This window comes from Neoarius graeffei, chromosome 7 (assembly GCF_027579695.1).
Source record: "Neoarius graeffei isolate fNeoGra1 chromosome 7, fNeoGra1.pri, whole genome shotgun sequence".
Classification (NCBI taxonomy): domain Eukaryota; kingdom Metazoa; phylum Chordata; class Actinopteri; order Siluriformes; family Ariidae; genus Neoarius; species Neoarius graeffei.
The window spans coordinates 49,057,443-49,085,227 of record NC_083575.1 but is presented as its reverse complement, the minus strand read 5'-3'; the positions used below and the strand labels follow the sequence as shown (position 1 = coordinate 49,085,227).

At 40.7% G+C, this 27,785-nt stretch overlaps 1 protein-coding gene across 1 annotated transcript in view; it reads left to right on the top strand.

Annotated features, from left to right (window-relative positions):
* The first annotated feature begins 10,371 nt into the window (after positions 1 to 10,371).
* si:ch211-250c4.3 (uncharacterized protein LOC100535981 homolog) overlaps positions 10,372 to 27,785 on the top strand; it is a 33,794-nt gene continuing 16,380 nt past the window's right edge. The window contains exons 1-2 of the mRNA XM_060924714.1: positions 10,372 to 10,731; positions 16,675 to 17,471. Of these exons, the coding sequence (XP_060780697.1) occupies positions 10,662 to 10,731; positions 16,675 to 17,471 (867 nt within the window). The 5' untranslated portion in view covers positions 10,372 to 10,661. The remainder of the gene's footprint in view (positions 10,732 to 16,674; positions 17,472 to 27,785) is intronic.

The window sequence follows — 27,785 nt, the reverse complement described above, 5'->3', positions numbered from 1 at the left end:
TGAGTTATCACGTGTTTGCATGATTACCAGCACTGACCTATTCAGTGAACATGTGATTTAGTGTGCTTATTGCAGCATGAAATGAAAATTCAGTATAATAATATTTAATTGATCACACAATCATAAAAACAACACAAAAATATAGTAAAAATAATACAATATAAAATTGCACTTCTCTGACTCAGGCATAATCCAGGGTTGACATACGTGATTTTAATAGTTGTTCAGCAGAAGTTGTATATTTAATATACTAAAATACTATATTCAAACCCTGTGATGACCTGGCAACTTGTCCAGGGTGTACCCCGCCTTTCGCCCGTAGTCAGCTGGGATAGGCTCCAGCTTGCCTACGACCCTGTAGAAGGATAAAGCGGCTAGAGATAATGAGATGAGATGAGACTATATTCAAAATGTGTTGTATAGATTTCAGTGAATGTGGATATTCATTCAATATTTATTCAGTATATCCTGGCAATGCATTTCTAGATTTTTACATTTCTGTTTTTCTTTTCAACAACAACAACAACAACAACAACAACAACAACAACAACAACAACAACCTCCTGAACCTGTTTGCTTGTACATTATACATGTAGTAGCAATTCTAATAGCTGACAATGCCTCTTTCTTTGTAACTGCTGTCTTACCTCACCCGTCCTAGCCAGCAGGGAATAACCCCTTATGCATGTATGCATGCATACTCCAACAAGGTCACATACTGATGTATGACGCAATATGTGCTAAGCAGCTTGTGACTGTTGTTGGAGCTACAGGTGTCCTGTGGATTTCCCCTTCATACTGTATTTATATTCTTTGTTGCTGCTGTTTGTCTTTCAGACATTCACCTCTAGTGTACTTCAGGAAGTTGAATACTTTTATCATAAGGCCCATGTGGCCAAACAGACGATCCACATGGTGTTTATAAAACACCACACCTTGGTCCTGTGTGCCTCATACTGCGTCCTCACACTACCCTCAGCATGGAGGGGGAAGTGGGGAGAGGGAACACCCTCATGTTTCTGGTAAGCTTCTGAGTACACAATATCTACCTAATAGGAAGGGCCCTAGACAGCTGTCCCAGGCATGTGCATGGGTTGGACCATCAGTGGTCTGAAAGTGCTCTAGAAAATGGGACCCTGCAGTTCAAAATGGGTTTGTCTTCATTCTTAATTTCTTGGTCCAAAGAAGGATAGCGGTTTCCATTTCAGTTTCAATTAGAGGGAACAGAGGATGGGTGGCATGGTGGTGTAGTTGTTAGCGCTGTCGCCTCACAGCAAGAAGGTTCTGGGTTTGAGCCCAGTGGGCCTTTCTGTGTGGAGTTTGCATGTTCTCCTCATGTCTGCGCGGGTTTCCTCTGGGTGCTCCAGTTTCCCCCAAAGTCCAAAGACATGCAGGTTAGGCTAATTGGTGGCTCTAAATTGACCGTAGGTGTGAATGTGAGTGTGAATGGGTATTTGTCTCTATGGTGGGGTTTACATTAGACCGTATCAGCGGATCATCAGATTAACGTTTTTAAAACGATTAGTGTGCACACAGCAACACCAATACACGATTTGCGTGCACACAGCAACACCAATACACGGATACGCTCGGCTCCGCAGGCATCCTGCGGTCCAAATCACTCCGCCCTGAACAGCGAGTGCCCTCTGGAGGGTGCGCACTCCGGCCCTGCGCAGCTCACAGAGCGTGCGAGTGTAGTGCACAAGCAGTGATTCGGGACTGAGCCGCTGTGTGTGTGATCCCAGCGCACATCACTTACCACTTGCAAGTGGAAGGATGGCAAGCCTAAAGACAATCATAACTATACAATGGGCAGTATTTGCATCAGTATTTGCAGTATTTTCATACTTTTATACTCTTTAATGAAAGGTGATACAAGGCGGAAGTCCGCGCCGTTTTTCAGCAGTCGCGTCACATGACCAACGCCAGCGAATCAGGAAGGTGGATGTCACAGTGACGTTGTCCAATGACGACGCCAGCTAGAGCTCAGCATAGCGTATCCGCGTATCCGCGTATTCTCAATGTTTACACAGCACCGGACCAGACACGATCTGGATTGAATACGTGGACCCTGGCGGATTCCCATTTCCCGGCGTTTCCAGGCGGTTTAATGTAAACGGACAGTGCATCCGCGAAGAAAACGAGACAGATACGGTCTAATGTAAACTTGGCCTATGTGTCAGCCCTGTGATGGCCTGACAACTTGTCCAGGGTGTACCCCACCTCTCTCCCATAGTCAGCTGGGATAGGCTCCAGCTTGCCCGTGACCCTGCACAGGATAAGGGGTTACAGATTATGGATGGATGGAACAGAGGATTCCTGTGACCCTCATGTTTCACTTGTTATGAGTGGAAAACCGTGCAATCTCAGAACACATTCACTGACATGCTATGCTTACTTGATCTTAGCATGTTATATGTATAAAAAAAACCTAAAAAATTCTTGTGAAAACATTCTCAGTCTTCTCAGTCATTTGGTGACTGAGTGAGCCAAGTGAGCCAGTATCAAGATGTATTTATTGATAAAGACTTTAAAGCACTTCTCTAAGTTGCTCTGGATTTTGTTTTTACTTGTTTTTGCCTTGTTGCAAAAAAAAGGAAAAGGTGAATGCTTTTATTTTAACATATTCTACATACACCTCTTTTCTCATAATACCTCCCATTCAACAGCATCATTCAAGTCACATTTAAGTAAATAGCCAATGCTCTTTTTGCATGCTATGGCTCTAGTTAGCATGCAATTCCCTTCTATTTTCACAAAATATATTATGCACATCACCAACTCACTTGAAACATCTACAGTTTCCAACACCTTGGTCCATGCTTTTTTTTTTTAATTTATGTATGCAAACAGGGACACATCATAAATAAAGGGGAAACCCACTACCACAATTATTAATTTCTCCTCCATGGTAGGCTACCTAGGAATGATTTGAATAGAACCAAAATTTACACGACTGTGTTCTCTAGGATTCTTTCGAGCAGAGTACTTCTAAATTCCGATTGGTTGCTGCTGAACTGTGTCATAGCTCATTACCATAAAGTTGCCTGGACTTCAACTTTATTCCAACGCCCTACCACCCAAGATGCCTCACCATTGATCTCGCTGCTGAGAGATGCTGGCTCACATAGAGAATGAATGAAGTCCAGTCGTTTTGATGCGCTCGCTGCATTTGGTATGAATGCAGGATAAGGGTGCCTGCCAAATGTCAAAACTGTAATTGTAAATGTAAATGTTATCCCCATTGCACCGATATTTCCTAAAGTTTGCCTTCCAAGGTCAGACATTTGAATTATACAGCTGGCCTTGTCTCCTGACATGGCCATTGGCATCAGGATACTGTCATATCTGAACAGCTAGTTCCTGTGTGCTCTCACTCAAAAGCAAGCTATCCACTCAAAAACGCACCCATCATCCTGTCTTACATTGTGACATCTGAGCTTATGGTGAACTCCAGGACACCAAAGCAAAGCACACAATTCACTGGTATGGAGCTGGACATACTAAAACTGCTAGCCACCCCAGCATGTGGCAAATATTATCATGCTTGCCAGTGATGCTGTATAGTATCAGTTTCTGTTGAGAATGCTTGGACTGATGACAGCAGCTACATTCCCCTAGGCTTTCTACAAACTACAATTTCTAGAATTCCAGAGTTGGGTTGGCAGCCTGTAACTGAACCCCAAATACTACGGCCTGAAAGTTGGCCTTGCCTCAGAAGACGGAGGTCAGTTACTAGCCCTCTGGCAATGCTGGTGTTTCTAGCAGAAGGAGTCAGGTTCAGGGCTGTTTCTCACCTTCACAGAATGGGGCTATCCGATACCACACAGATCTAGTCTAATATACTGTATTGCATCTAACTGGAGTTGATGGCATCCACCTAGTCTATTTGGACAAAATCAGGGTGGCATTGTTCGTCTCTATTAGCTATTAACCCATGAGATAAGATCTCCCTGTAGCTTCTTTTTCTCAGTTGTGACCTAGCACATTTTTACAGCCCCTTGTTGGACATAAATTGGTATAACATGCTAATTGTTAAAATTTAACTCCCAGAGAAAAACAGTCAGCTGCCATAATCAAGACACAATCATGGTTGCAAAAACATGGTGCCATTACAGGGTGGCACAGTGCCCAAAACAGTATAAGATGTTCTGCTGCATGGTATATAATTGACTGTCTGCGTGGGTTTCCTCCAGGTGTTCCGGTTTCCCCCACAGTCCAAAGACATGCAGGTTAGGCTAATTGGTGGCTCTAAATTGACCATAGGTTTGAATATGAGTGTGAATGGTTGTTTGTCTCTATATGTGTCAGCCCTGTGATGACCTGGTGACTTGTCCAGGGTGTACCCCGCCTTTCACCCATAGTCAGCTGGGATAGGCTCCAGCTTGCCCACAACCCTGCATGGGATAAACACAATATAAACACAATATTATTCAAATCTCTTACAAGGAAACTTCTTATATATATATATATATATATATATATATATATATATATATATATATATATATATATATATATATAAACCTTCTTAGTATTGATCTCTAAGTACCTTTATCTTTATCTCCCCAGGTTTGACACTGCACATTTCTGTTAATTATATACCATGCAGCAGAACATCTTATCCTGCTTTGGGCATTAATTAATTAACAATAATTAAGATGAAAAAACAGAAATCTGGAGTGTGCACAGGTATTCACGCCCTTCCGTATGAAACCCCTAAATAAGAGCTGGTCCAACCAATGCACTTCATAAGTCACATAATTAGTTGATTAAGATCCACCTGTGTGCAATCAAAGTGTTATATGATCAGTCACATGATGTCTGTATAAATCAACCTGTTCTGGAAGGACCCTGACTCTGCAACACTACTAAGCAAGCAACATGAAAACCAAGGAGCACTCCAAACAGGTCAGAGACAAAGCTGTGGAGAAGTATAGATCAGGGTTGGGTCATAAAAAAATCCCAAACTTTGAATATCCCAAGGAGCACCATTAAATCCATTATAGCAACATGAAAAGAATATGGCACCAATACAAACCCAACAAGAGAAGGCCACCCAACAAAACTCACTGACCGGGCAAGGAGGGCATTAATCAGAGATGCAACAAAGACACCGATGATAATGCTGAGAGAGCTGCAAAGTTCCACAGCAGAGATGGGAGTATCTGTCCATAGGACCACTTTAAGCAGTACTCTCCACAGAGTGGGGCTTTATGGAAGAGTGGCCAGAAAAAGTAATTGCTTAAGAAAACACATTTGGAGTTTGCCCAAAAGCATGTGGCAGACTCTGCAAACACATGGAAGAAGATTCTCTGGTCAAATGAGACAAAAATTGAACTTTTTGGCCATCATGGAAAATGCCATGTGTGGTGCAAACTCAACACCCTGAGAACACCATCCCTGCAATGAAGCATGGTGGTGGCAGCATCATGCTGTGGGGATGTTTTTCATCTGCAGGGACAGGAAAGCTGGTCAGGATTGAAGGAAAGATGGATGGCACTAAATACAGGGCAATTCTAGAGGAAAACCTGTTTGAGTCGGCCAGAGGTTTGAGACTGGGACGAAGGTTCACATTCCAGCAGGACAATGACCCTAAACATACTGCTAAAGCAACACTGGAGTGGTTTAAAGGGAAACATTTAAATGTCTTGGAAAGGCATAATCAAAGCCCAGACCTCAATCCAATTGAGAATCTGTGGCATAACTTGAAGATTGCTGTCCATCAATGCAACCCATCTAACTTGAAGGAATTGGAGCAGTTTTGCCTTGAGGAATGGGCAAAAATCCCAGTGGGTAGATGTGCTAAGCTAATAGAGACATACCCCAAGAGATTTGCAGCAGCTGTAATTGTAGCAGAAGGTGGTTCTATAAAGTATTGACTTGGGGGGGATACTTATGTACAATGTGCACCTTTAAAGTGGTAGGCATGTTGTGTAAATCAAATGGTGCTAAACCCCCCCCCCCCCCCCCCCCCCCCCCAAAATCCATTTTAATTCCAGCTTGTAATGCAGCAAAACAGGATAAACACCAAGGGGGATGAATACTTTTGCAAGGCACTGTAAATAAAGTTCTTCTTCTTCTAGTTATATTAATGTAAGAAGAGAAAAGTCAGGAAAGATGTTAAAACAAAGAGGGAAAGAGATTACTCTTGCTTTGTTATCAATATTTCTGAAATCTTAACCATCCATCTATCCATTAGCAAACCACTTATCCATCAGAGTCACAAGTGAGCTGGAGCCAATCCCAGATGACTTTGGGTAAGGTGGGGTTTACATTAGACCGTATCAGCGGATCATCAGATTAACGTTTTTAAAACGATTAGCGTGCACACAGCAACGCCAATACACGATTCGCGTGCACACAGCAATGCCAATACACGGATACGCTTGGCTCCGCAGGCATCCTGCGCTCCAAATCACTCCACCCTGAACAGCGAGTGCCCTCTGGAGGGTGCGCACTCCGGCCCTGCGCAGCTCACAGAGCGCGCGAGTGAAGCGCACGAGCAGTGATTCGGGACTGAGCCGCTGTGTGTGTGATCCCAGTGCATATCGGGCATGCGCGTCACTTACCACTTGCAAGTGGAAGGATGGCAAGCCTAAAGACAATCATAACTACACAATGGGCAGTATTTGCATCAGTATTTGCAGTATTTTCATACTTTTATACTCTTTAATGAAAGGTGATACAAGGCAGAAGTCCGCGCCGTTTTTCAGCAGTCGCGTCACATGACCACTGCCAGCAAATCAGGAAGGTGGATGTCACAGTGACGTTTTCCAATGACGACGCCACCTAGAGCTCAGCACAGCGTATCCGCGTATTCTCAATGTTTACACAGCACCGGACCAGACACGATCTGGATTGAATACGTGGACCCTGGCGGATTCCCGTTTCCCGGCGTTTCCAGGCGTTTTAATGTAAACGAACAGTGCATCCGCGAAGAAAACGAGACAGATACGGTCTAATGTAAACTTGGCCTAAAGATTCACTAGTCTATCACTGGGCTATAACACAGAGACGAATAACTATTCACACTCACTTTCACACCTCTGGGCAATTTAGAGTAGCCAGCTGAGCTTTGTCTTTGGACTGTGGGAGGAAACCAAAGCACCCAGAGGAAGCCATGCAGACACGGGGAGAACATGTAAACTCTGAACAGAAAGGCCCCATTTGGCCAAACCTTCTTGCTCTGAGGCAGCAGTAATAACCACTACACCAATTTGCTGAATGAAGAATAGTTTTCACTCCCTTTAGAGGTGCCATCATTTCTGTTTTGTCATTTCTGTTTTTCATAGCCACCTATGAAAATGAAGACATCACTCACATCATTAAAATGTACTGTATTGATAAACAATGACCAAAGATGATTCATCTCATCTCATCATCTCTAGCCGCTTTATCCTTCTACAGGGTTGCAGGCAAGCTGGAGCCTATCCCAGCTGACTACGGGCGAAAGGCGGGGTACACCCTGGACAAGTCGCCAGGTCATCACAGGGCTGACACATAGACACAGACAACCATTCACACTCACATTCACACCTACGGTCAATTTAGAGTCACCAGTTAACCTAACCTGCATGTCTTTGGACTGTGGGGGAAACCGGAGCACCCGGAGGAAACCCACGCAGAGAACATGCAAACTCCACACAGAAAGGCCCTCGCCGGCCACGGGGCTCAAACCCAGACCTTCTTGCTGCGAGGCGACAGCGCTAACCACTACACCACCGTGCCGCCCCAAAGATGATTCTACAAACAATATTTCATTTAGTTGCGCTACAAGCAGCCAGAGGCCAATTTGTTTTTACACATTTCTCCTGGTAAATTAGCTAAATGAATAGTAATGACACCATCCATCCATTATCTGTAACTGCTTATCCTGTGCAGGGTCGCAGGCAAGCTGGAGCCTATCCCAGCTGACTATGGGCGAGATGCGGGGTGCACCCTGGACAAGTCGCCAGGTCATTGCAGGGCTGACACACAGAAACACACAACCATTTACACTCACATTGTGTCCCCCCGTCTGTCCCTCTGAGTTACATGTCAATCCTGAGATTGAGATACTGACCTCCTCTGCTCCTCGGACCTGCCTGATCCATCTTGATGCCCTACATCTGGCTGGAGTCTCATCACATCACTCCTGTGGAGGATGGCCCCATATGGACAGTTGAAAGTCACACTTGGAAGATGCTCTGGATGTGTACAGTAATGCTTTTATGGCTAAGGACTACAGTTGACTTGCTAACTTTAGGACTGCAGTTGTCATGAACAGTTTTGCACTCAAGTTTCCATCACTGAAGAGTTATAGCATCAACAAAACTGACTTCATGTTAAAACTGTTAATGGTATAATCACGTTGCCTGTTATCACCCAAATGAGGATGGGTTCCCTTTTGAGTCTGGTTCCTCTTGAGGTTTCTTCCTCATGTCGTCTGAGGGAGTTTCCTTGCCACCATCGCCACAGGCTTGCTCACTGGAGATAGATTAGGGATAAAATTAACTGATGTTTAAAGTCATTTAAATTCTGTAAAGCTGCTTTGCGACAATGTCTATTGTCAAAAGCGCTATAAAAATAAATAAACTTGAACATTCACACCTACAGTCAATTTAGAGCCACCAGTTAGCCTAAGCTGCATGTCTTCAGACTGTGGGGGAAACTGGAGCACCCGGAGGAAACCCATACAGAGACGGGGAGAACATGCAAACTTCACACAGAAGGGCCCCCGTCAGCCACTGGGCTCCAACCCAGAACCTTCTTGCTGTGAGGCGACAGTGCTAACCACTACACCACCATAAGTGATCACAGATTCTTGATATGATGCTACATGTGTTCAAGGCATAACATGGTGAGTAATAATCACGTGAAACGTATGTACTTCTCCATAAACATGAGCAGTTTTTCTACTTTTGTTTAAAGGGATACATTATAGGAGGCTTTAGCATTTTCAGATCTGTTTATGACAAGTAGTGCATTCTTAAAGATAGTCTACCACTGTAATAGACTGCTTTGGGGGATTCAGAGCTGCTTTTCTGTCTGTCACCTCCACTGATGTCCTTACCTGTTGCTTATTAAAACAACAGTGAGTGCAAACAAGGTGACAGGTGTCCCAACCAGTGCCAAAATGAACAACAAAAGCTCATCTGCTCTTCAGGAAATTTGTTTAATGTAGACTGTATGATGATTTTTAAAACATTAACTGCTAACCACATGTATTTCCTGTAGAACTGTGCCTCACTAAAACTGAAAGAATATCCCAATGGATAACTTACTATTCCTCCCACCTATAAATGAGGGGGAGATTCAGAAAGTAAGGCATTACAGCTCAGTTGATCCTTGTAGGTGTGGCTGAATTCCAATTTTTTTTTTTGTCAAAGAAACTATTATAGGGACTGAAGTTGTATCAGTTGCATTTTCCTGGAAGGACAAAATAAAGACCTGTTAAGTTCCTCATACGTTTGCATGACCATATCGATGCTGCATATTTGATTTGAGAATAACTTTCTTAATGTTGAAAGCAGTTTTGCTTTTAAAAAGGTACAACAGGAGTCTGTGAGGAGTAGACAGGAATAGGCTTGCCTAATGACGGGCAGTCTAATGATACTGTCTACAGATCAGGGAGGGGATCCAATTAAATGTAACGTTAAAGGACAAAAAAGGTAACAGAAAAGATGTTTGTTTATTTATTTATTTGTTTATCCATCCATCCATTATCTGTAGCCGCTTATCCTGTTCTACAGGGTCGCAAGCAAGCTGGAGCCTATCCCAGCTGACTATGGCCGAGAGGCGGGGTACACCCTGGACAAGTCGCCAGGTCATCACAGGGCTGACACACAGAGACAAACAACCATTCACACTCACATTCACACCTACGGTCAATTCAGAGCCACCAATTTGCTTAACCTGCATGTCTTTGGACTATAGGGGAAACTGGAGCACCCAGAGGAAGCCCATGCAGATACGGGGAGAACACGCAAATTCCACACAGAAAGGCCCTCTCCAGCCGCTGGGCTTGAACCCAGGACCTTCTTGCTGTGAGGCGACAATGTTAACCACTACACCACCAAGCTGTCCCTTATTTATTTATTTATTTAAATTAATATCAGTGAATCTTATCAGAGTTATACCTTCTTGGTATATCCTGGTCAGTATATCAGACAGACAGCTGGTGAAACAAATTTTGCTTTTCTCATTTTCATTAAAAAGAAACTAAAGATGTCCTATCCACTGGTACGTTTCGAAGTACCCCTCCCACCTCCCTTCTGGTTTCTCCTACACATTATTTCTCCCTCCCCTTGGCGCTCAGGCACCCCTCCTCCAATCTGCTGAGTGGTTGTGTTGCTGGAGGCTGGCGTTCACATTCTCCTCACTAAGTGTAGAAGAGGCTCTTCTCACAATATCACACACTCTCATAAAAGCAAAAACACAGAGGCTTTTACACACTCGCATCCAGATAGGTATTTTGGCAACATGTCCAAAAAAGACTTTCACACCGCAATGGATCTTGGTAGGCTATTTAACGCTTCATTTTATTGAACACTTAAATCAAGGAACTGGAACATCAGCACTGGGATTATAAAAGTATGATGAAAATCTAAATACTTCAGAAAGGAGGTTTTCCTTACTCCCATCAGTGAAGACTGTTGGAACAACTCCATTGGACTTCCATGATGAGCTTGAAAAGCATGGCATTTAGCTGGCACAAGTCATTTACCATCCTCACACCTTGGAGGAAAGGTAAGACTCTGATTACCTGCTTTGTCATCCTATTTAATCACCTCGAATTGTCAGATAAAAACAACAGATGGATGAGCAGCTGCAGGTATTCATTTTTATTGCTGAGGTGCCACTTTTTTTTTTTGAAAGCAAAGTGCAACTGTGTGCCACATTTATACACAAGCTTTTGCCATAAATTTACAACTTGAGTTATACCTAACTAAAGAAGATTTTATTTTAATTTACATGAGATTACAAACTTATATTTATTCATTAATACATTAATATATAATTGGTTATTAATATATAAACACTTTCCGAAATGCTTCAGGCATCTATGTGAGAGTAATTATTCACATTTAGTGTCTAGATAATGAGATTCGAAACTTACAGTAAGTAAAAAATAAAAACAAAAAGACAAAAATAATTCATTCTAATTCCTTACAGTCTGTTTTGTTGTGGCCTTGCAGTAACCTGTAAAGCATGGCATACTGGAATGTGACATAAAATCTTTACATACAGTAATCAGTTGGCTTTAATTAGCAAAATCTAATTTAGCAGGCTTTCTCTTTTTGCCATCTGTTACAAATGTAAATTAAGAGAACATGTTTATGTGTGGCATAAAATGGAGTGCTCACCACTCTAATTTTTAAAGACTAATAACTATAGAATGCTTGTGGGTTAATTTAGAATTCATGACATGCTTTCATTTGTCTTGAAACTGGAAAATGCTGAAGAGCTGGATTCCATTTTTTTAAATGCCATTTTATATTCCAGCCATTTTAATAGGTGACAAATATCAAGCTGAAAGAAAAAGACTGAAAACCAAACTGTTTAATCAACATAAGTTTATACTTTTGGGTCTGCTGTGTTGTTATTCTTTATTCTGAGATATTTGCACATTTCTCATCATCAGTGACAGAAACCATTTCTATTTCACTAGGATATAATTACACTTTAGCAAAGAGATTTCTTGAGTGAGATCAGGTTTGGGTAAGAGGAACTTTGCAGAAAACATAAACTTTTTTTTTGTTAATGATTGTGCAGGGGGCGGCACGGTGGTGTAGTGGTTAGCGCTGTCGCCTCACAGCAAGAAGGTCCTGGGTTCGAGCCCCGGGGCCGGCAAGGGCCTTTCTGTGTGGAGTTTGCATGTTCTCCCCGTGTCCGCGTGGGTTTCCTCTGGGTGCTCCGGTTTCCCCCACAGTCCAAAGACATGCAGGTTAGGTTAACTGGTGACTCTAAATTGACCATAGATGTGAATGGCTGTCTGTGTCTATGTGTCAGCCCTGTGATGACCTGGCGACTTGTCCAGGGTGTACCCCGCCTTTCGCCCGTAGTCAGCTGGGATAGGCTCCAGCTTGCCTGCGACCCTGTAGAAGGATAAAGCGGCTAGAGATAATGAGATGAGATGATTGTGCATTGTATTTACGCTTTAAATTTGCCATTCAGTAGCAGGCCATTAGTAACTGATGCACATTGTTATCACAAGTAAATTAATTGGGCGAACATTCACAAAATTGACAGGATATCGCATGGGAATGTTTGTGAAATGGCAGACATTATCATGACCTCTGTTTTTACTCATATCAAACCAGGATTATAAGTGATTCATTAAGCCAGGTGTTGACAGCAGACTAAATTATTTTCGTCAGTTTTAAGACATTTTAGATGATTTGCTAATCCGTTTGACCATGAATCAGAGTATAAAATGTATTCTAATGGTTTCGAATCCTTTTAAGACTGATCCATAAAGGCAGTATTTCTCTGCAACAAGAGTCAAACTTAAGACACATCTATAGGTGCATACACATATGAGGAAATCTATACTGGAGTTACAGCTCCTGCACATTCTTTTCTCATCCTAACAATGTCAGATAATGAAAGACTAGACCTTTCCAGTTCACATTGATAATGTGTCTGGAAGGGTTTCTCAGGATTCCCATCCAAGTCAGAGAATGGAGGGGAAATACTCCATTATCGCACTGAGCGACAGACAGGCGAGAAGTGCTGAGCTTATAGAAAGAGGGTGGGGGAGGTGGGAAGTGGAAGGTGTGCAGCTGCATTTTGCACCTCACGAAACGTGACATCTGGTCTTTGTCATCTAAAGTGAAGTTACACAAGGCCAAGAAAAAGTCGCAATTCCATCAAATCATTTACCTAGAAAGTCTGAGCTGAGAATGCCTTTTAGTCTGAAGCTACAAGTTCCATTCAAATTAGCTGAATAAACTTATTATTTTTAAATGTAAATAAAACAATTTGACCCTGTGGCTGATCAAGGTCTATAATTTTGGTGAATAGTGACAGTAGTAATTCACATCTTAATCTGATCTGATCTAATCTTAATTTGCCACTTACTGATAAGGGAAATATTTTATTGTTGACTTATTCAACCATACCCATTAATTAATATTAAACATAAGATGAAATTCAAATCATATATAAAACTTAATTCGGTCAGAAAGCAATTCAGCTGATGTACAAGATTGGACATGTTGAGTTACAGAAATTGAGTCTGACCACCCATAGTGCTCTCTGGCTACTGACATTCTCTTAAGGATTTTTAACCATAAAAATAGCAGACCTGTCTTGGCCTGCCTCTGACCTCTCCACCCAGGAGCTCGGTGTCTGTAACATGGAACAGCCTAGCCCAAGGCTTAGAGAAAGCTTTACTTCTGTGAAAACATCAGGCTTGGCCAATATGCCTACTATAGCACACCTAGATGTATTCAAGATGCACCTTATAATTGCAGTTTTGGTTTGGATTTGAACCAAGCTGAACATGCTATTTTTTCTTGTACAAAATCATAGACACTTTAAGTACGACGGGTCTCTGTTCAGAGCTGTGTCTTGTCAGTGGTCACCTCAGAGGCAGACTAGGTAAACCTGACTAGGGTACAGACTTTTACTTAAGACTATATCTCTCTGCTTTTATCACACTAATCACTGGGGCACTCAACACTAAACAGTCCTAAGTCAACAGCATGGGACTTTTTGCTGGTTGAGGAAAAAAAACCTCTTTCCAACTACCTTTTTTTTTCCTGACAGCAACATGCCATCTTACTGACATTACACAACCCGAGGCACTGAGTCTCTGAAATGACATCATTAAAATAAATTAGAGACTTTACCCAAATAATGTGTGATGAAATATATGCTTAAGGTTACAACTCAGTAATAAAGAGCTTTACACTGTTTGTTTCTGGATGCAACACCTGTTTCAATACAACAAGAAAACAGAAGGCAATGCTGTCGAGTCAGACAGCAGGTTTTGTAAATTGTTGCAAGATTAGTCAGAGTGTAAGACTCTTCGAGTACTCTTCATCACTCTTTAATTTCATGCCTCTCCAATTAAGAAGCTGCAATTACAGAAGTGCTCAAAAACACTAAATATAAGCGAGTCAGATAAGATAGGTTAAATACGTTACATCCATAATATCACCTCGACTAATGAATTCCTCCAGTTCTTAAATGGCTAAGCAATCATTCCTGAATTTTGGTCAAAAGAACAAGCATGACCAATGTTAATAATTGACAACATATGTTTTGTATTATAAAGTCTCACTAAATGTCCACAAGGAAAAGCTATTAAACATTGCTTAAAGATATCTAGTGTCTTTCTGTTTCATATCAGCGGTCCCACATTCCTAATCATTGCTGAAGTTGAAAAATCAAAGCAAAAGGCTTCATAACTCTATAACTCTTGAGTGAGCACTGACTTTTTTTTATCAGTTTAAAAATGTGAGGTATTTTCCAGTAGTACGGAAGGGAAAAATCAGGTCCCCTAAAGCCAAAAAAAAATGCTCCAGGTGGGACATGACTAGAATACTTGCTTTACTACTGGAAAAAAGTTGAGCAAGAAAACAAGGTCAAAGCTGTATTTCAAAAGCAAAATGTTTTGCTGTGTAGAGGATGGAAGCACAGTTTCCATGGAGTTCAGGGATTCAGGTGCTTTTGAAATAATTTACTCACATAAAACCTCGTGGGCGATAAGAGACCAGAAAAATGTGGGTCACATTCTCTTCCAACAGTGGTATTAACCTGCTTTTTTGCTTGTTTGTATTTTTAATGCATTCATACTCTGGTGCACGTAGGACCTCAGCATTAGTCACATTCCTGCCTGCCAGGGTCTGGATGAGGGCCTGTTTGATCTCTCTATACCGGCAGCCAGGTCTTGGGGATGTTAATTGAAAACCAAGGGGGATTGAGATGCAGATTGCTTTCTCCTACAGAGTGGCACAAAAAATGCTCCGCCATCAGCAGTTCTGTATTACTTGCTGGCATACCCTGCTGCATGAGGATCTGGATAGCCAAAGCTTTCTGATTGACCATTTAAATCGAATTAGCCCATTTTGTTCTGCGCCTTTGACACCAAGAATCCAATTAATGCTTGTTTGACTATTTGGTCTGCTTGTAGAGTGAGATTATCAACTTCACACTGGGAGAGATAATAACCTCCATGTATTCACTGCTATACCAGACATAGAAATGTGTAATACAGTATATACTATGTCATGTTTTTCGATGAGGGCCAATGTCCACATCCTGTACCTAAAAGCCACCATGCCAGAAAAATGTCTTGAGAACACGACTTGAGGGACAGCTATACTATAATGTGCACTGTCATATTCTTCCAGGGTTATCTAAGACTAATTAATGTATGTTGTGTAACAAAATAATGCCAAATTATGGCTTCAGATTAATGGAAGATTGCTTAAACCCCCCCGCTGTTAGTCAGGAACACATACCATCCAGGTTTATGTTGTGGTGCTTGTACTGATAGGCTGAGGGGTCCTGTCAGGAGAGTTCATGAAAAAAAGCTGGCAAAACACAGACATTGTTTTGGATTTAGGGGAAAAAAAACGACCAGGAGCAAAGTTTTTATGACCTTGAATGATTGAAATGGTATCACTGTTTGTGCAGAGCCACTATCCAATCTGAAAACAACTACACATCTGAATGAAAAAACACGTTCTTTTCTGAGGGACATTAAATGACTGACTATTTTTAACTGAAAAACTGAAACCAGCTCTAAGTGTGATCCTGACACCATATATGCTGAATGTAGTTTATATTACTTTAAATAAATGTAATTAAGTGCTCAATAAATCATTTAAATGTAATGACAAACAAAAACATATGAAAACGTGTTGTCTTGTGAGAGGTCAAACCTACAGCCATTGCTTAAAGGATCAGAGGCAGTGGTCTAATTACAGTTTCCAGGTAGATAATTTCTGAGTCTGATGTTAAAACACTTAGTTGTTTGGGGGAAGGGAGCTTATAATTTAGCAGGCCCTAGAACCCAGGTAACAGGTCTTTAAAATTCTGACAAAAAAGGAATAGTTGACAGACACCTGAAAAGTATCAGATTGCTGAAGGTTAGAAATAGGAGAAGTCACATATGACTGAACCCTGCAATGTCATTACCCAAGCCACAAGATCAAAGCTGGACAGTTCAGTGCAGGAGACAGACATAACTATGGGCTCGCTGCATCCTGACCCTTTTTTTTTTATCTCTGATGCTAAAGAATGCTTTATAGTATCAAAGATAAGCTTTCAGCACTGTGAATAGATTTTTGAATACATGGCCTCATATATCGTTTGAATGCTGAGCTTGAACCTGAAGTGACATGTCAGGAGTCTTTCTAAAGGAGAAAAGAGCATTTTTCAAATACCTATTCTGTTCTTGTCACTAAGTGCCTACTTATCTTGAAAAAACAAACCCCTTGTGTTCATATAAATGACAAAAAACATCCCATTCCAAAGTTCTGGATATGTGATTTAGAAGTTTCTATTATTTGTTTAATAATTTACTCAGAAGATGGGCGGTCACAAATTCCTCTTTTTCCTTCCTTCCTCAACTATGTAAAACTGGAATATGTCCCTTTGTTTTTGTTGTATTAGTACATAGCATGGTATGTTGTGTGAAGTGAATAAAAGCTTTTTGTTTTTGTTTCTTTTTTGCAGGCAAAGTGGACATGGCTTTAGAAAATGAGGTTGTACTGACAAAGATGAAGCTCTTCAAAAACTTCCATGAGAAGCTCTTAAATACGGAGGACTGTGTGTCAAACATGTCAGTGTTTGAGCAGGATATCTCTACACCACTCCAGGCTGAAGAATCTCTGACCACTGTCAACACTGCAGCACCTGAACCAAACATGGTGGAGTCAAAGAAAGACTATTTATCTACAATTTTTTCCAATTCCCAGTTGCCAGGTTTGTACAAATTTGAATCGGAGGACTCTGGGGTAGAGATGCCTAGTGGAGCGAACTCACCATCCACTCCAACAAGTTCAGAGCAGAGCTTTGTTGTTCACAGTAGAGAGTCTTCATGTGATTCTGGCAATCCAAACCCTCACATACGAGACAGCAGTCACCTCCTCTCACTGGAACAAAGTACAGAGTCCTTACAGACTGAATCTGCATCATGTACATATGTCCAAGAAACCAATCTCACAGTATTACAAGACAGGCCAGAGAATGCGATGGACAGTATTCAACTGGAGATTGTAAGAGATTCAGAAAGGATAGAGAATGGGATGTTGGTGACAGCCTCAGAAAGGTGTCAGGATGGCTCAGTCTGTGCAGATACAGTAGATACAATAACAGAAGGAGATGCTGCTGACCACACAGGGTCAATTAGCCATGCCATTGACTCATATGACAGGAACATGGAAGTAGATTTGCAACAGCAGCCATTAAGGAAAAGTACAACGAGTGACAGTCTGGATGAATACATGGAGGAGTGCTGCAGGCTTAGTGAGGTAACTATAACAGTTTACCAAATTTGGTTGGTATTTACTCAAAGACTTGGGATTGTGTCTAATTTTATATAAGCAGATCACCACTGTCTAGACAGCTTCACAGTGACAATATAGGAAGATGAACATTACCCTCAGAAACAAAATACAACATTTAAGCAGTAAAAGTCATTCTTTATCAGAAGCATTCACAGCTGTTGTATTTTTCACACATTTAGAGGTAGTACGCTAGCATCATGATACTGATACATGGATCATTATTCTTTTAACAGTCAGTAATAAGCACCTTTCAGCAACTTCATCTGTTGATCTGATTTGAGTTGAGTTGGTCTGGAGTTTCAGGGTGGGACTAAAGTCACATGTAAATATGCAAATAGGAAATTCATATCTGGCTTGTGAAATTGAGTATGAGTCAGAACAATGCATAAAGCAATAAATAAATATAAAGCAATCATATGTATTAGTGTAAGAATCAGGTAATTGGTATTATTCTCAAGACCTTGCAAGATATAGCACTTGATTTGAAGAGTTTTATAACATTACATGCTAAACATTTAGCAGACACTTGTATCCAGAGTGACGTACAAGTGCAAGTCAGCTTTTATAAATACAGTGTCTTGCAAAAGTATTCATCCCTCTTGGTGTTTGTCCTGTTTTGTTGCATTACAAGCTGGAATTAAAATGGATTTTTGGAGGGTTAGCACCATTTGATTTACACAACATGCCTACCACTTTAAAGGTGCAAATTGTTGTTTTATTGTGACACAAACAATAATTAAGATGAAAAAAAAAACAGAAATCTGGAGTTTGCATAGGTATTCACCCCCTTTCGTATGAAACTCCTAAATAAGAGCTGGTCCAACCAATTCACTTCACAAGTCACATAATTAGTTGATTAAGATCTACCTGTGTGCAATCAAAGTGTCACATGATCTGTCACATGATGTCTGTATAAATCAGCCTGTTCTGGAAGGACCCTGACTCTGCAACACTACTAAGCAAGCAACATGAGAACCAAGGAGCACTCCAAACAGGTCAGAGACAAAGTTGTGGAGAAGTATAGATCAGGGTTGGGTTATAAAAAATATCCCAAACTTTGAATATCCCACAGAGCACCATTAAATCCATTATAGCAACATGGAAAGAATATGGCACCACTACAAACCTGACAAGAGAAGGCCGCCCACCAAAACTCACAGACCAGGCAAGGAGGGCATTAATCAGAGATGCAACAAAGACACCAAAGATAACACTGAAGGAGCTGCAAAGATCCACAGAGGAGATGGGAGTATCTGTCCATAGGACCACTTTAAGCTATACACTCCACAGAGCAGGGCTTAATGGAAGAGTGGCCAGAGAAAAGCCTTTGCTTAAAGAAAAAAGAACACATTTGGAGTTTGCCCAAAAGCACGTGGCAGACTCCGCAAACACATGGAAGAAGATTCTCTGGTCAGATGAGACTAAAATTTATCTTTTTGGCCATCATGGGAAATGCCATGTGTTGCATAAACCCAACACCCCGAGAACACCATTCCTACAGTGAAGCATGGTGGTGGCAGCATCATGCTGTGGGGATATTTTTCATCTGCAGGGACAGGAAAGCTGGCCAGGACTGAAGGAAAGATGGATGGCACTAAATACAGGGTAATTCTGGAGGAAAACCTGTTTGAGTCAGCCAGAGGTTTGAGACTGGGACGAAGGTTCATGTTCCAGCAGGACAATGACCCTAAACATACTGCTAAAGCGACACTGGAGTGGTTTAAAGGGAAACATTTAAATGTCTTGGAATGGCCTCATCAAAGCCCAGACCTCAGTCCAATTGAGAATCTGTGGTATAACTTGAAGATTGCTGTCCACCAACTCAACCCATCTAACTTGAAGGAGTTGGAGCAGTTTTGCCTTGAGGAATGGACAAAAATCTCAGTGGCTAGATGTGCTAAGCTAATAGAGACATACCCCAAGAGACTTGCAGCAGCTGTAATTGCAGCAAAAGGTGGATCTACAAAGTATTGACTTGGGGGATGAATATCTCTGCACTCTAGATTTCTGTTTTTCCATCTTAATTATTGTTTGTGTCACAATAAAAAAAAATTTCACCTTTAAAGTGGTAGGCATGTTGTATAAATCAAATGGTGTACCCCCCCCCCCCCCCCCCCCAAAAAAAAAAAAAAAAAATCCATTTTAATTCCGGCTTATAATGTGACAAAACAGGACAAGCACAAAGGGGGAAGAATACTTTTGCAAGACACTGTAACACATTTATGAAAGCAATAGAAGCAGATTCATGATACTCTGAATCAGTGGCGGCTGGTAGTCTTTCAAACAGGGGAGGCTGGTCGGTTATGATATTTCCAGATTTTAAAAGAAAAAAGAAAAAACACATCAATTTTGCCCATACTCTTGCCTCTGATCTGGCTGATTGTTGGCAGGGTCACAAACTGTGAAATAACAGGTTCTTTTGGCCCATTAGCCTACTGTCCAATATACATGATGGTGGTGTTGGGGGGGGAGGGGTATATTTTAACATTTTATATTTTAAAATTGTGGCATGTTGTTTGAAAAGTTATCATTATTGAAAGCAGCTCTTTGTCAGGAACCTCAGCATTCAATGACACTTTCCCTATATTTTACTTATTTTGACTGAGAAATGTTTTATTGACAATTTTGATAACCCTTCACTTTTAATCCAGGTCTGTAGTGTGAAATGTTCTCGGCTGTGTTTTTGTTTAAAAATGTTTTCAAAATTGTAGCGGTGTTTAATTCATATCCAGAAAAATATATATTCCAATATAATATACTCAGCATAAACATTTTAAATAGATTCAATATTGACATATTACTAAAGTAGCCTATTTACTGTTGTTGATGTGGGTCACTTGCTGTTAGCCAATTCACTTTCTCGTACCAGGAGAGCTGAAAGGAACGAGTATTATTCCCTACCTTTTTCACCAAGTCAATTTGAGGTGTTGGTCTCTTTAATTTTTTCCTCGAAAGGAAGACTGGCAAATGGCTTCGCCAAAATTAAATCAGCAATGCTTGGCATCCGTGTGCAGCTGTCTTGCTAGCTGACTAGCCCCCTCAAGTTCAAGTTCAGTCACTCAAATAAACAAAATTTCTGGAACTAAGATAACAAACTTGACAACAGTATATTTACACTTTATTTACAATGAAATATATACAAACTAAAAAAGCTGGTAGAAACCGTATGTAATGAATGAAATCGAAATGTAAGCTGATCTCTTAGATTACACCACAGCACTTGCGAATCCGCATGGGACTGAACTGAAATTCACCGCTGCCTGTCTATAGTTGAAACGAGCTGTCAATCAAAGAAAATATCCGGCCGCTTTCACCAATCACCAGTCTCCTCGCGGAAAGCTTTGCCATGTCCCTCCCATGTGAGGCTCGGAGTCCGCAGGCGGGCGTTTTCGCAGTATTTGTCCAATAACCGTCTTGCATTTTGAGATTGAAAAGCGCAGAGCTCCCAAATGCCGTTGAAGTCCACTGAGGCTGGGAGTCCGTGGGACTCCGTGGGCGGGCGTTTTCGCAGTATTTGTCCAATAATCGTCTTGCATTTTGATATTGAAAGCGCATAGCTCCCAATGCCATTGAAGTCCACTGAGGTTGCGCTGCATCGCGCTGTCACGAAGGGGAAAAACTCACGCACACATTAGGCGAACTGGGGAAAGTTATAACGGAATGATTTTGCACTGTAGTTGGGTTGAGCACATATATTTCTATGATTCGATGTTCGTCATTTTTAGAGGAGGCTGAGCCTCCCTCGTTGTCTTAGAGCAATCGCCCGTGCTCTGAACAGTATTCTCATTCATGGAGATGCCTGACAATGAACTCCACCTATTCTGCACCTGGCAGCTGTGCTACAACCTGCTTGTTGTGTCGAACATTTCTTCCCTCTTCCTTCCTTCTTTCCTTCCTTCCTTCCTTCCTTCCTTCTTCTTTCATGTTAAAGTAAACTTTTTCCAAGTAGTCCCTGCCTCAGACAGAAGAAGTTTAGTCAATGGACTTCCATAACAACTATTAAAGTAGTAGTTAATGAGGTTGCTGTTTCTTTAAGATGCAAAAAAACCATTGGTCGACTTAGACACACTACACCCACCTGAGGAAAATGCAGTGTGTACAGCTTGTAGCCAACTAATGTTAGCGAGACAGATAGCTCGAAATGATAATGGAATTTACATATAGATACTCTCAACTATCCCTGATATAAGACCCCAAAACTAAGCATGTGAGAGTCTTATTGATCTTTATTGATCACTCTTGACTAGTTTAAAACCTCTAAAATGTAGGCATAAATAAGTGGGCAGTATTGCTACCATTATATTAATGTGATGATGGAATTATCAAAAACCTTAGAAAAGTTGTACCTGGCTAACATATTACCAACAATTCATCAGTAGCACAGATAAAAGTGCTTACTTCTTTCCTGGAAAATCCAGCTAGCTATGACCAGCTACTGTCTGGCAGAACACAGGCTGATTTGATTAAAATAGTAGACCAGCTGGTTAGTACTGGTAGAAAGAAGTTTTTCAGTTACCTCTATTAACATTAACGTTATGACACTATTGTTAAGAAAATAAAACAACTATAAAGTAATTAGCAAACCTCAAACATTTATTGATCAATTTTGTCAAGTAATAAGAACACTGGAAAATAAATTACAAGCTGCTAAAGATGGCCCACCAGCTTGACCAGCAGTGCATGTGTAGCAGCTGGTAGCTGGTCAGACAGTATTTTTCAGCAATGTTATCACTGTTAATACATAAAACAGGAGATTGAAATAGTATTTATGTATTGACATTTGCTGTCTTGTCAAAAGTAGCAATAACTCTGATAAAACCTGCACTGTATGGTTGACTTGAGGCTGAAATGTGCGTTAAGCACAGACAGAAATCCTCAGGGACGTCAGAACAAATAAACAATAAATGTCTGCCACTCCTTACTGATGAACAGAATGTTTGGTTGTTTTCACCCCAATGTCTGCTGCTCCAAATAACTCCATGACAGATGGTAGTAATAGAACTTCAGTCTGACTGAGCAACACAAGTTGTTATAAACTGAGTAGATGTCCATATGTTAATCTTGGATAAGACACACCTTTGAAAAGACATGTTGAAAAATTTCCCTCTGAACAAAATCTAAATGTCCCATTAATGTCAGCAAAGGCATCTTTTTTACATTCTCACAGGGTACTGACTGAATTTTACAGAGTACATCATAGGTACAGTAGTCTTTATTTGAAAAAGAAAGAATATTCAGATTTTTAAGGGTTATTTGTAAAAGCAATGAGAGAAGTATCAGATGTAAATTTACAACCCCAAATCAGAAAAAGTTGGGACAGTATGGAAAATGCAAATAAAAAAAAGAAAAAAGTGATTTCTAAATTTACTTTGACTTGTATTTCATTGCAGACAGGATGAACCCAAGATATTTCATGCTTTATCTAGTTAACTTCATTTAATTTGTTAATATACAGCTGTTCCTGCATTTCAGGCCTGCAACACATTCCAAAAAAAAAAAAAAAAGTTGGGACAGGGCAAATTTAGGACTAGTAATAAGATAAAACAATTAAATCATTAAGTGATTTGAAACAGGTGGTGTCAACAGGTGATTGTAATCATGATTTGGTACAAAATCGGTATCCAGGAAAAGCCTAGTCTTTGAGGAGCAAAGATCAGCTGAGGAACTCCAGTTTGTAAACAAATATGTAAAAAATTATTGAAATGTTTAAAAACAATGTTCCTCAAAGAAAGATAGGAAGGGGTTTGGATATTTCACCTTCTGTGGTGCACAATATCATTAAACAATTCAAGGAATCTGGAAGAATTTTGGCATGTAAAGGGCAAGGGCACAAGCCTAATCTGACCACCCGTGAGCTCTGATCTCTCCTACGGCACTGCTTCAAGAACCTAACCATTCATATATAGCTGATATCACCACATGGGCTCAGGATTACTTTAACAAACCATTATCAAGCACTATAATATGGAGTTACATCCACAAATGCCAGATAAAACTTTTCTGTACAAATAGGAAGCCTTATGTTAACTGTGTTCAGAAGTACCATGGACTTCTCTGGGTTTGGAGGCATCTGGGATGGACCATCACACAGTGGAAATGTGTATTCTGGTCAGATGAATCAGTATTCCAGGCCTTTTTTGTAAGGAATGGACACTGTGTGGTCTGGACCAAAGATGAAAAGGACCATCTAGACTTACCAGCAACAAGTCCAAAAGTCAGGGTCTTTTTATGCAGAAAAGTACATTGAGATTTTTGCTACCTTCAAGATGACATCTTTTCCAGGAATATTGTAACAAGACAATGAAAAAACCCCACACATTTTGCACATATTACAAAGGCATGGCTGCAGAAGGAGAGGGTGTCTGTCCACTCTCTCCCCAATAGGGAATGTGTGGTGAGTTTTGAAATGAAAAATATGCCAACAACCCTGTACTGTTGCACACTTTAATGCTGGACATACACTGTGCAATTTTTGGCCCGATTTTGACACGATTTTCATTCGTGCGACTATTTTGGAGATCGGGCCGAGTTTTGGCTCAATCATGCGTCTCGGATCGTGTAGTATACATGGGGTAATGACAAGAGATTAACACCTCACGACCTCCTCCCGATCGATCGGATGAAAATCAAACCTGTTTGAAATCCTGAGCATCAGATCCGAGCATCGCATCCGAGCATCAGATCGTATAGTGTGAGAACAGGAATCGTAAGCTGCGTGCTGTTTACCCCTGCGATTCACTCGTACAGTGTGAGCAGCAGCTGAATACCGCGATTGAAAAAAATTGCACAGTGTACGCCCAGCTTAAGTCCTGTTTGCAGGAAGAATGGGACAAAATAACACTTGAAACACTTCATCACTTGGTGTCTTCAGTCACTAAACATTTTTTAAGTGTTGTGAGAAGGAATGGCAACATTACAAAGTGGTAAATACTTTACTGTCCCAACGTTTTTTGAAATGTGTTGCAAAAATCAACATTGAAATAAGTGTTTATTTTGAAAAAAAAAAAACTAAATTCATGAGGTAAAACATTGAATAATGTGCTGCTGTATTGTTCTGAGTACAGCAATACAGGTCAAAAGATTATTTACAAATCATTGTTTTCAGTTTGAATTTCAGAATTAATTGTTTCAGTTTTTAATTTCTTTCAACATACTTTCCCAACATTTTCTGATTTGGGGTTGTACTGTATGGAGTGCTTTATTAAGATCATAAAATATGAGAATATACAAGTTTAAAGTCAGTTTTAAACAGTAAGTGTAATCAAAACTCATCAAAGCTCACTTAACTCACTTAATTCCTATTTTTTTAAGTTAGAAGCTACTCTATATCACCCATATCGAACTCTATACCACTCTATATCAAAGACATTTAGCTGCTCTTATAAATAGCTGGAACAAGTGTAATGGCTCGTTTGGCTCAGTGAACCGCATGTAGCCTCTTTAATGAAATAAATAGATTAATGAAAGAGATGTAGTTAAACATTTGATCTGCAAATGAATAGGGTTTCAGGAAAGATCAGAATTTTCACCTTTCTAGAACAAAACTGATGATAGTACAATGGTTTTCAATATGATTCAGTAATTCTTTGGAGTAGGCCTTGGGAATAAGAGCATAGTGTTCTCCAGCATGGCCATGACATGGGGTATGTTGTGTTTCACTTCTTTACAGTACAGTACTGCTGTCATGGCTTGTGTATGGTGTAGTTTTCTTTTCTTTTTATGGAGCCGCACATCACCCAGCACCTTTTCATCTGTGCTGAGTGACTGTGCAGATGTCTGAGATGAATGAAATCAGCATGGCCAAACGTGCCTGCTGTCTGGGCCTTGTCCTTCTCCGGCCTACTTGGATGCATCAAACAGGTGTCACAATGCTCAAATAACTAAAACATGTACCCAGGTAAAGTCCTCTTTGGTAGTTTATTAATTTTTTAGGGGCTGGTGAGTTGTGTTTTTTAAACAGTGTTTCTAGAGTCTAGGGGCACGGTGACGACAGGCAGACTGGGCAGTCAATGTTAGCTTCATCATTACCTGTCAGCACACCTAATAAACTAATTCCTCTGCCCACTAAACGGAGCTCTTGGACTGAGGAAAGGGATATTGGAATGGGGCTTTAAGATATTTTCCCATCCGCTTCAAACACAGCAACTTCAAAGGGTTCCTCTCTACCTTTCTGCTAATCTGATTTGTTTCTTCCTTATGAGAGTAGAACATGGCTGAAGCAATGCTTTTAAGGAAAGGAAAAGGAGATATGTTGCACGTATGTCTATCCAACCTGGCAGGACTAGATCATTTAAGGCATCAGGATTTATTAAAGGGGTTTGATTTCTAAACCAACCTTATGCATGTGGCTCTGTTTATGTGAGGATCCATTCTGAAGATTCAAAGCGTGTCTACTTTTGACAAAGCATATTTAAAAAAAGTTTTATATACATAGCATAAGAGGGGAAAGAAGAAAGAGTTATTACCATGGTGCTCCCACCCAGATTTTGGAGAACATGGAATGAGCACATTTCTCTGCCCCTAGCATATAAATACAGTAATAGAAGCCACATCCCCTGAAGAACTTGAGAAAGGCTTTCATCTAATGATGGATGAAGTAAGGAGAGCAAACTGTGTATATACTAGCCTATGTCTTACTGGTGGATGTCACCAGCAGTGGCTTGTGACCATAGATTTTGTTGTGGCAGGACAAGATTAATAATGACATAGGTTTGATTTTGTTTGAAGCTATCATCAGGTTATTGTTCTTCATTTATGCCAGCGTTTCTCAACCTTTTTTCAGTCACGGCACCCTTCAGAAGTATGCCAATTCTCAAGGCACCCCCATATAAAATATATGTAGTCACGCTGACCATACGCTGGCCCCGGCAGTGACGTTGTGACATGGGAAAGGGGGCCTTGAGACAAATTTTGATGATGCATGAGGCTGCGATGATCTGCATTAGTGTAACTATCGTTTTTTGGAATTTTAATTCATTTTATTTATTTCAATGTTAGAATATATAATTTTTTGACGGCACCCCTAACGAAGCCAGACAGCACCTCAGGGTGCTGCGGCACCCCGGTTGAGAAAGGCTGATTTATGCTATGGGCAAGGCACCTAGCCCCCAACTACTTCCCAAGCGCTAGCATGGCTGCCCACTGCTCTAGGTACGTGTGTCTGCTCATTGCTCACGTATGTATAGGCCAGTGAAATTTTAGAGTAGGTTTTAGAATTGTTCAGAATTGACAACATCTCCAGTAAACACTCAAGCAGTTCATTTTGAGCTATATTAGACATACCTATGTTGGTTTTGTACATTATAAACAAACTTTTTGCACTTAAACTTTTGCCATTGTTTAAGGAAATTTAGAAGAAGAAGAGGAACAACAACAACTTTATTCATCACATGTACACTTGTGAAATTCCTTTCTGCATTTAACCCATCTGAAGTAGTGAACACACACGTGAGCAATGAGCACACACACATATCCAGAGCAGTGGGCAGTGATGCTACAGCGCTTGGGGAGCAGTTGGGGGTTAGGTGCCTCACTCAAGGGTACCTCAACCTAAGGCTGCCCCATGTTAACCTAACCTGCATGTCTCTAGACTGTGGGGGAAACCGGAGCACCTAGAGGAAACTCACGCAGACACGGGGAGAACATGCAAACTCCACACAGAAAGGCCTCCATCGGCCGCTGGGCTCGAATCCAGAAACTTCTTGCTGTGAGACAACAGTGCTAACCACTACACCACCCTGCCATCTAATCTTATTAGATTTAATTCCGATTATTTGATATAAATTATGACATTGGTGGTAGAGGAGTATTTTTAAACTAGCCCAGTGTGGTAATAAAAACCACAAACCTTGCACATTTGTCATTAACTGCCAGGTAGCTGAAAATGTTTATTGAGTGAGCATGGGGCAGCATGATTCCTAAACATCTATTAGCTCTTGTTGCAGTTCCCATTTTTGACCATAACTGCAAGCAAATCAATGGAAGATCTGTCAAATAGCCAAAAATAGAAAATAAATCATTGGTGAATAGTAATGTCAATGGAATTTAAAGAATGAAGACTTTTATGAAGATTAATATTTGTTGAACAGCTGCTCTATGGAGGAGCATGTCTATGGACTGCATGCCAGAGTACTATCCACTTATTCATTTTGCATAAAACTGAAACACTAAAGAATCTACAGGCGTCGCAAAAGTTCAATTATAACAAGCAGTGGATCAAAGTATGCAACAGTAGTTTTTCTGCATACTTCAATATCACACCAGGTTTTGTGGATCCTC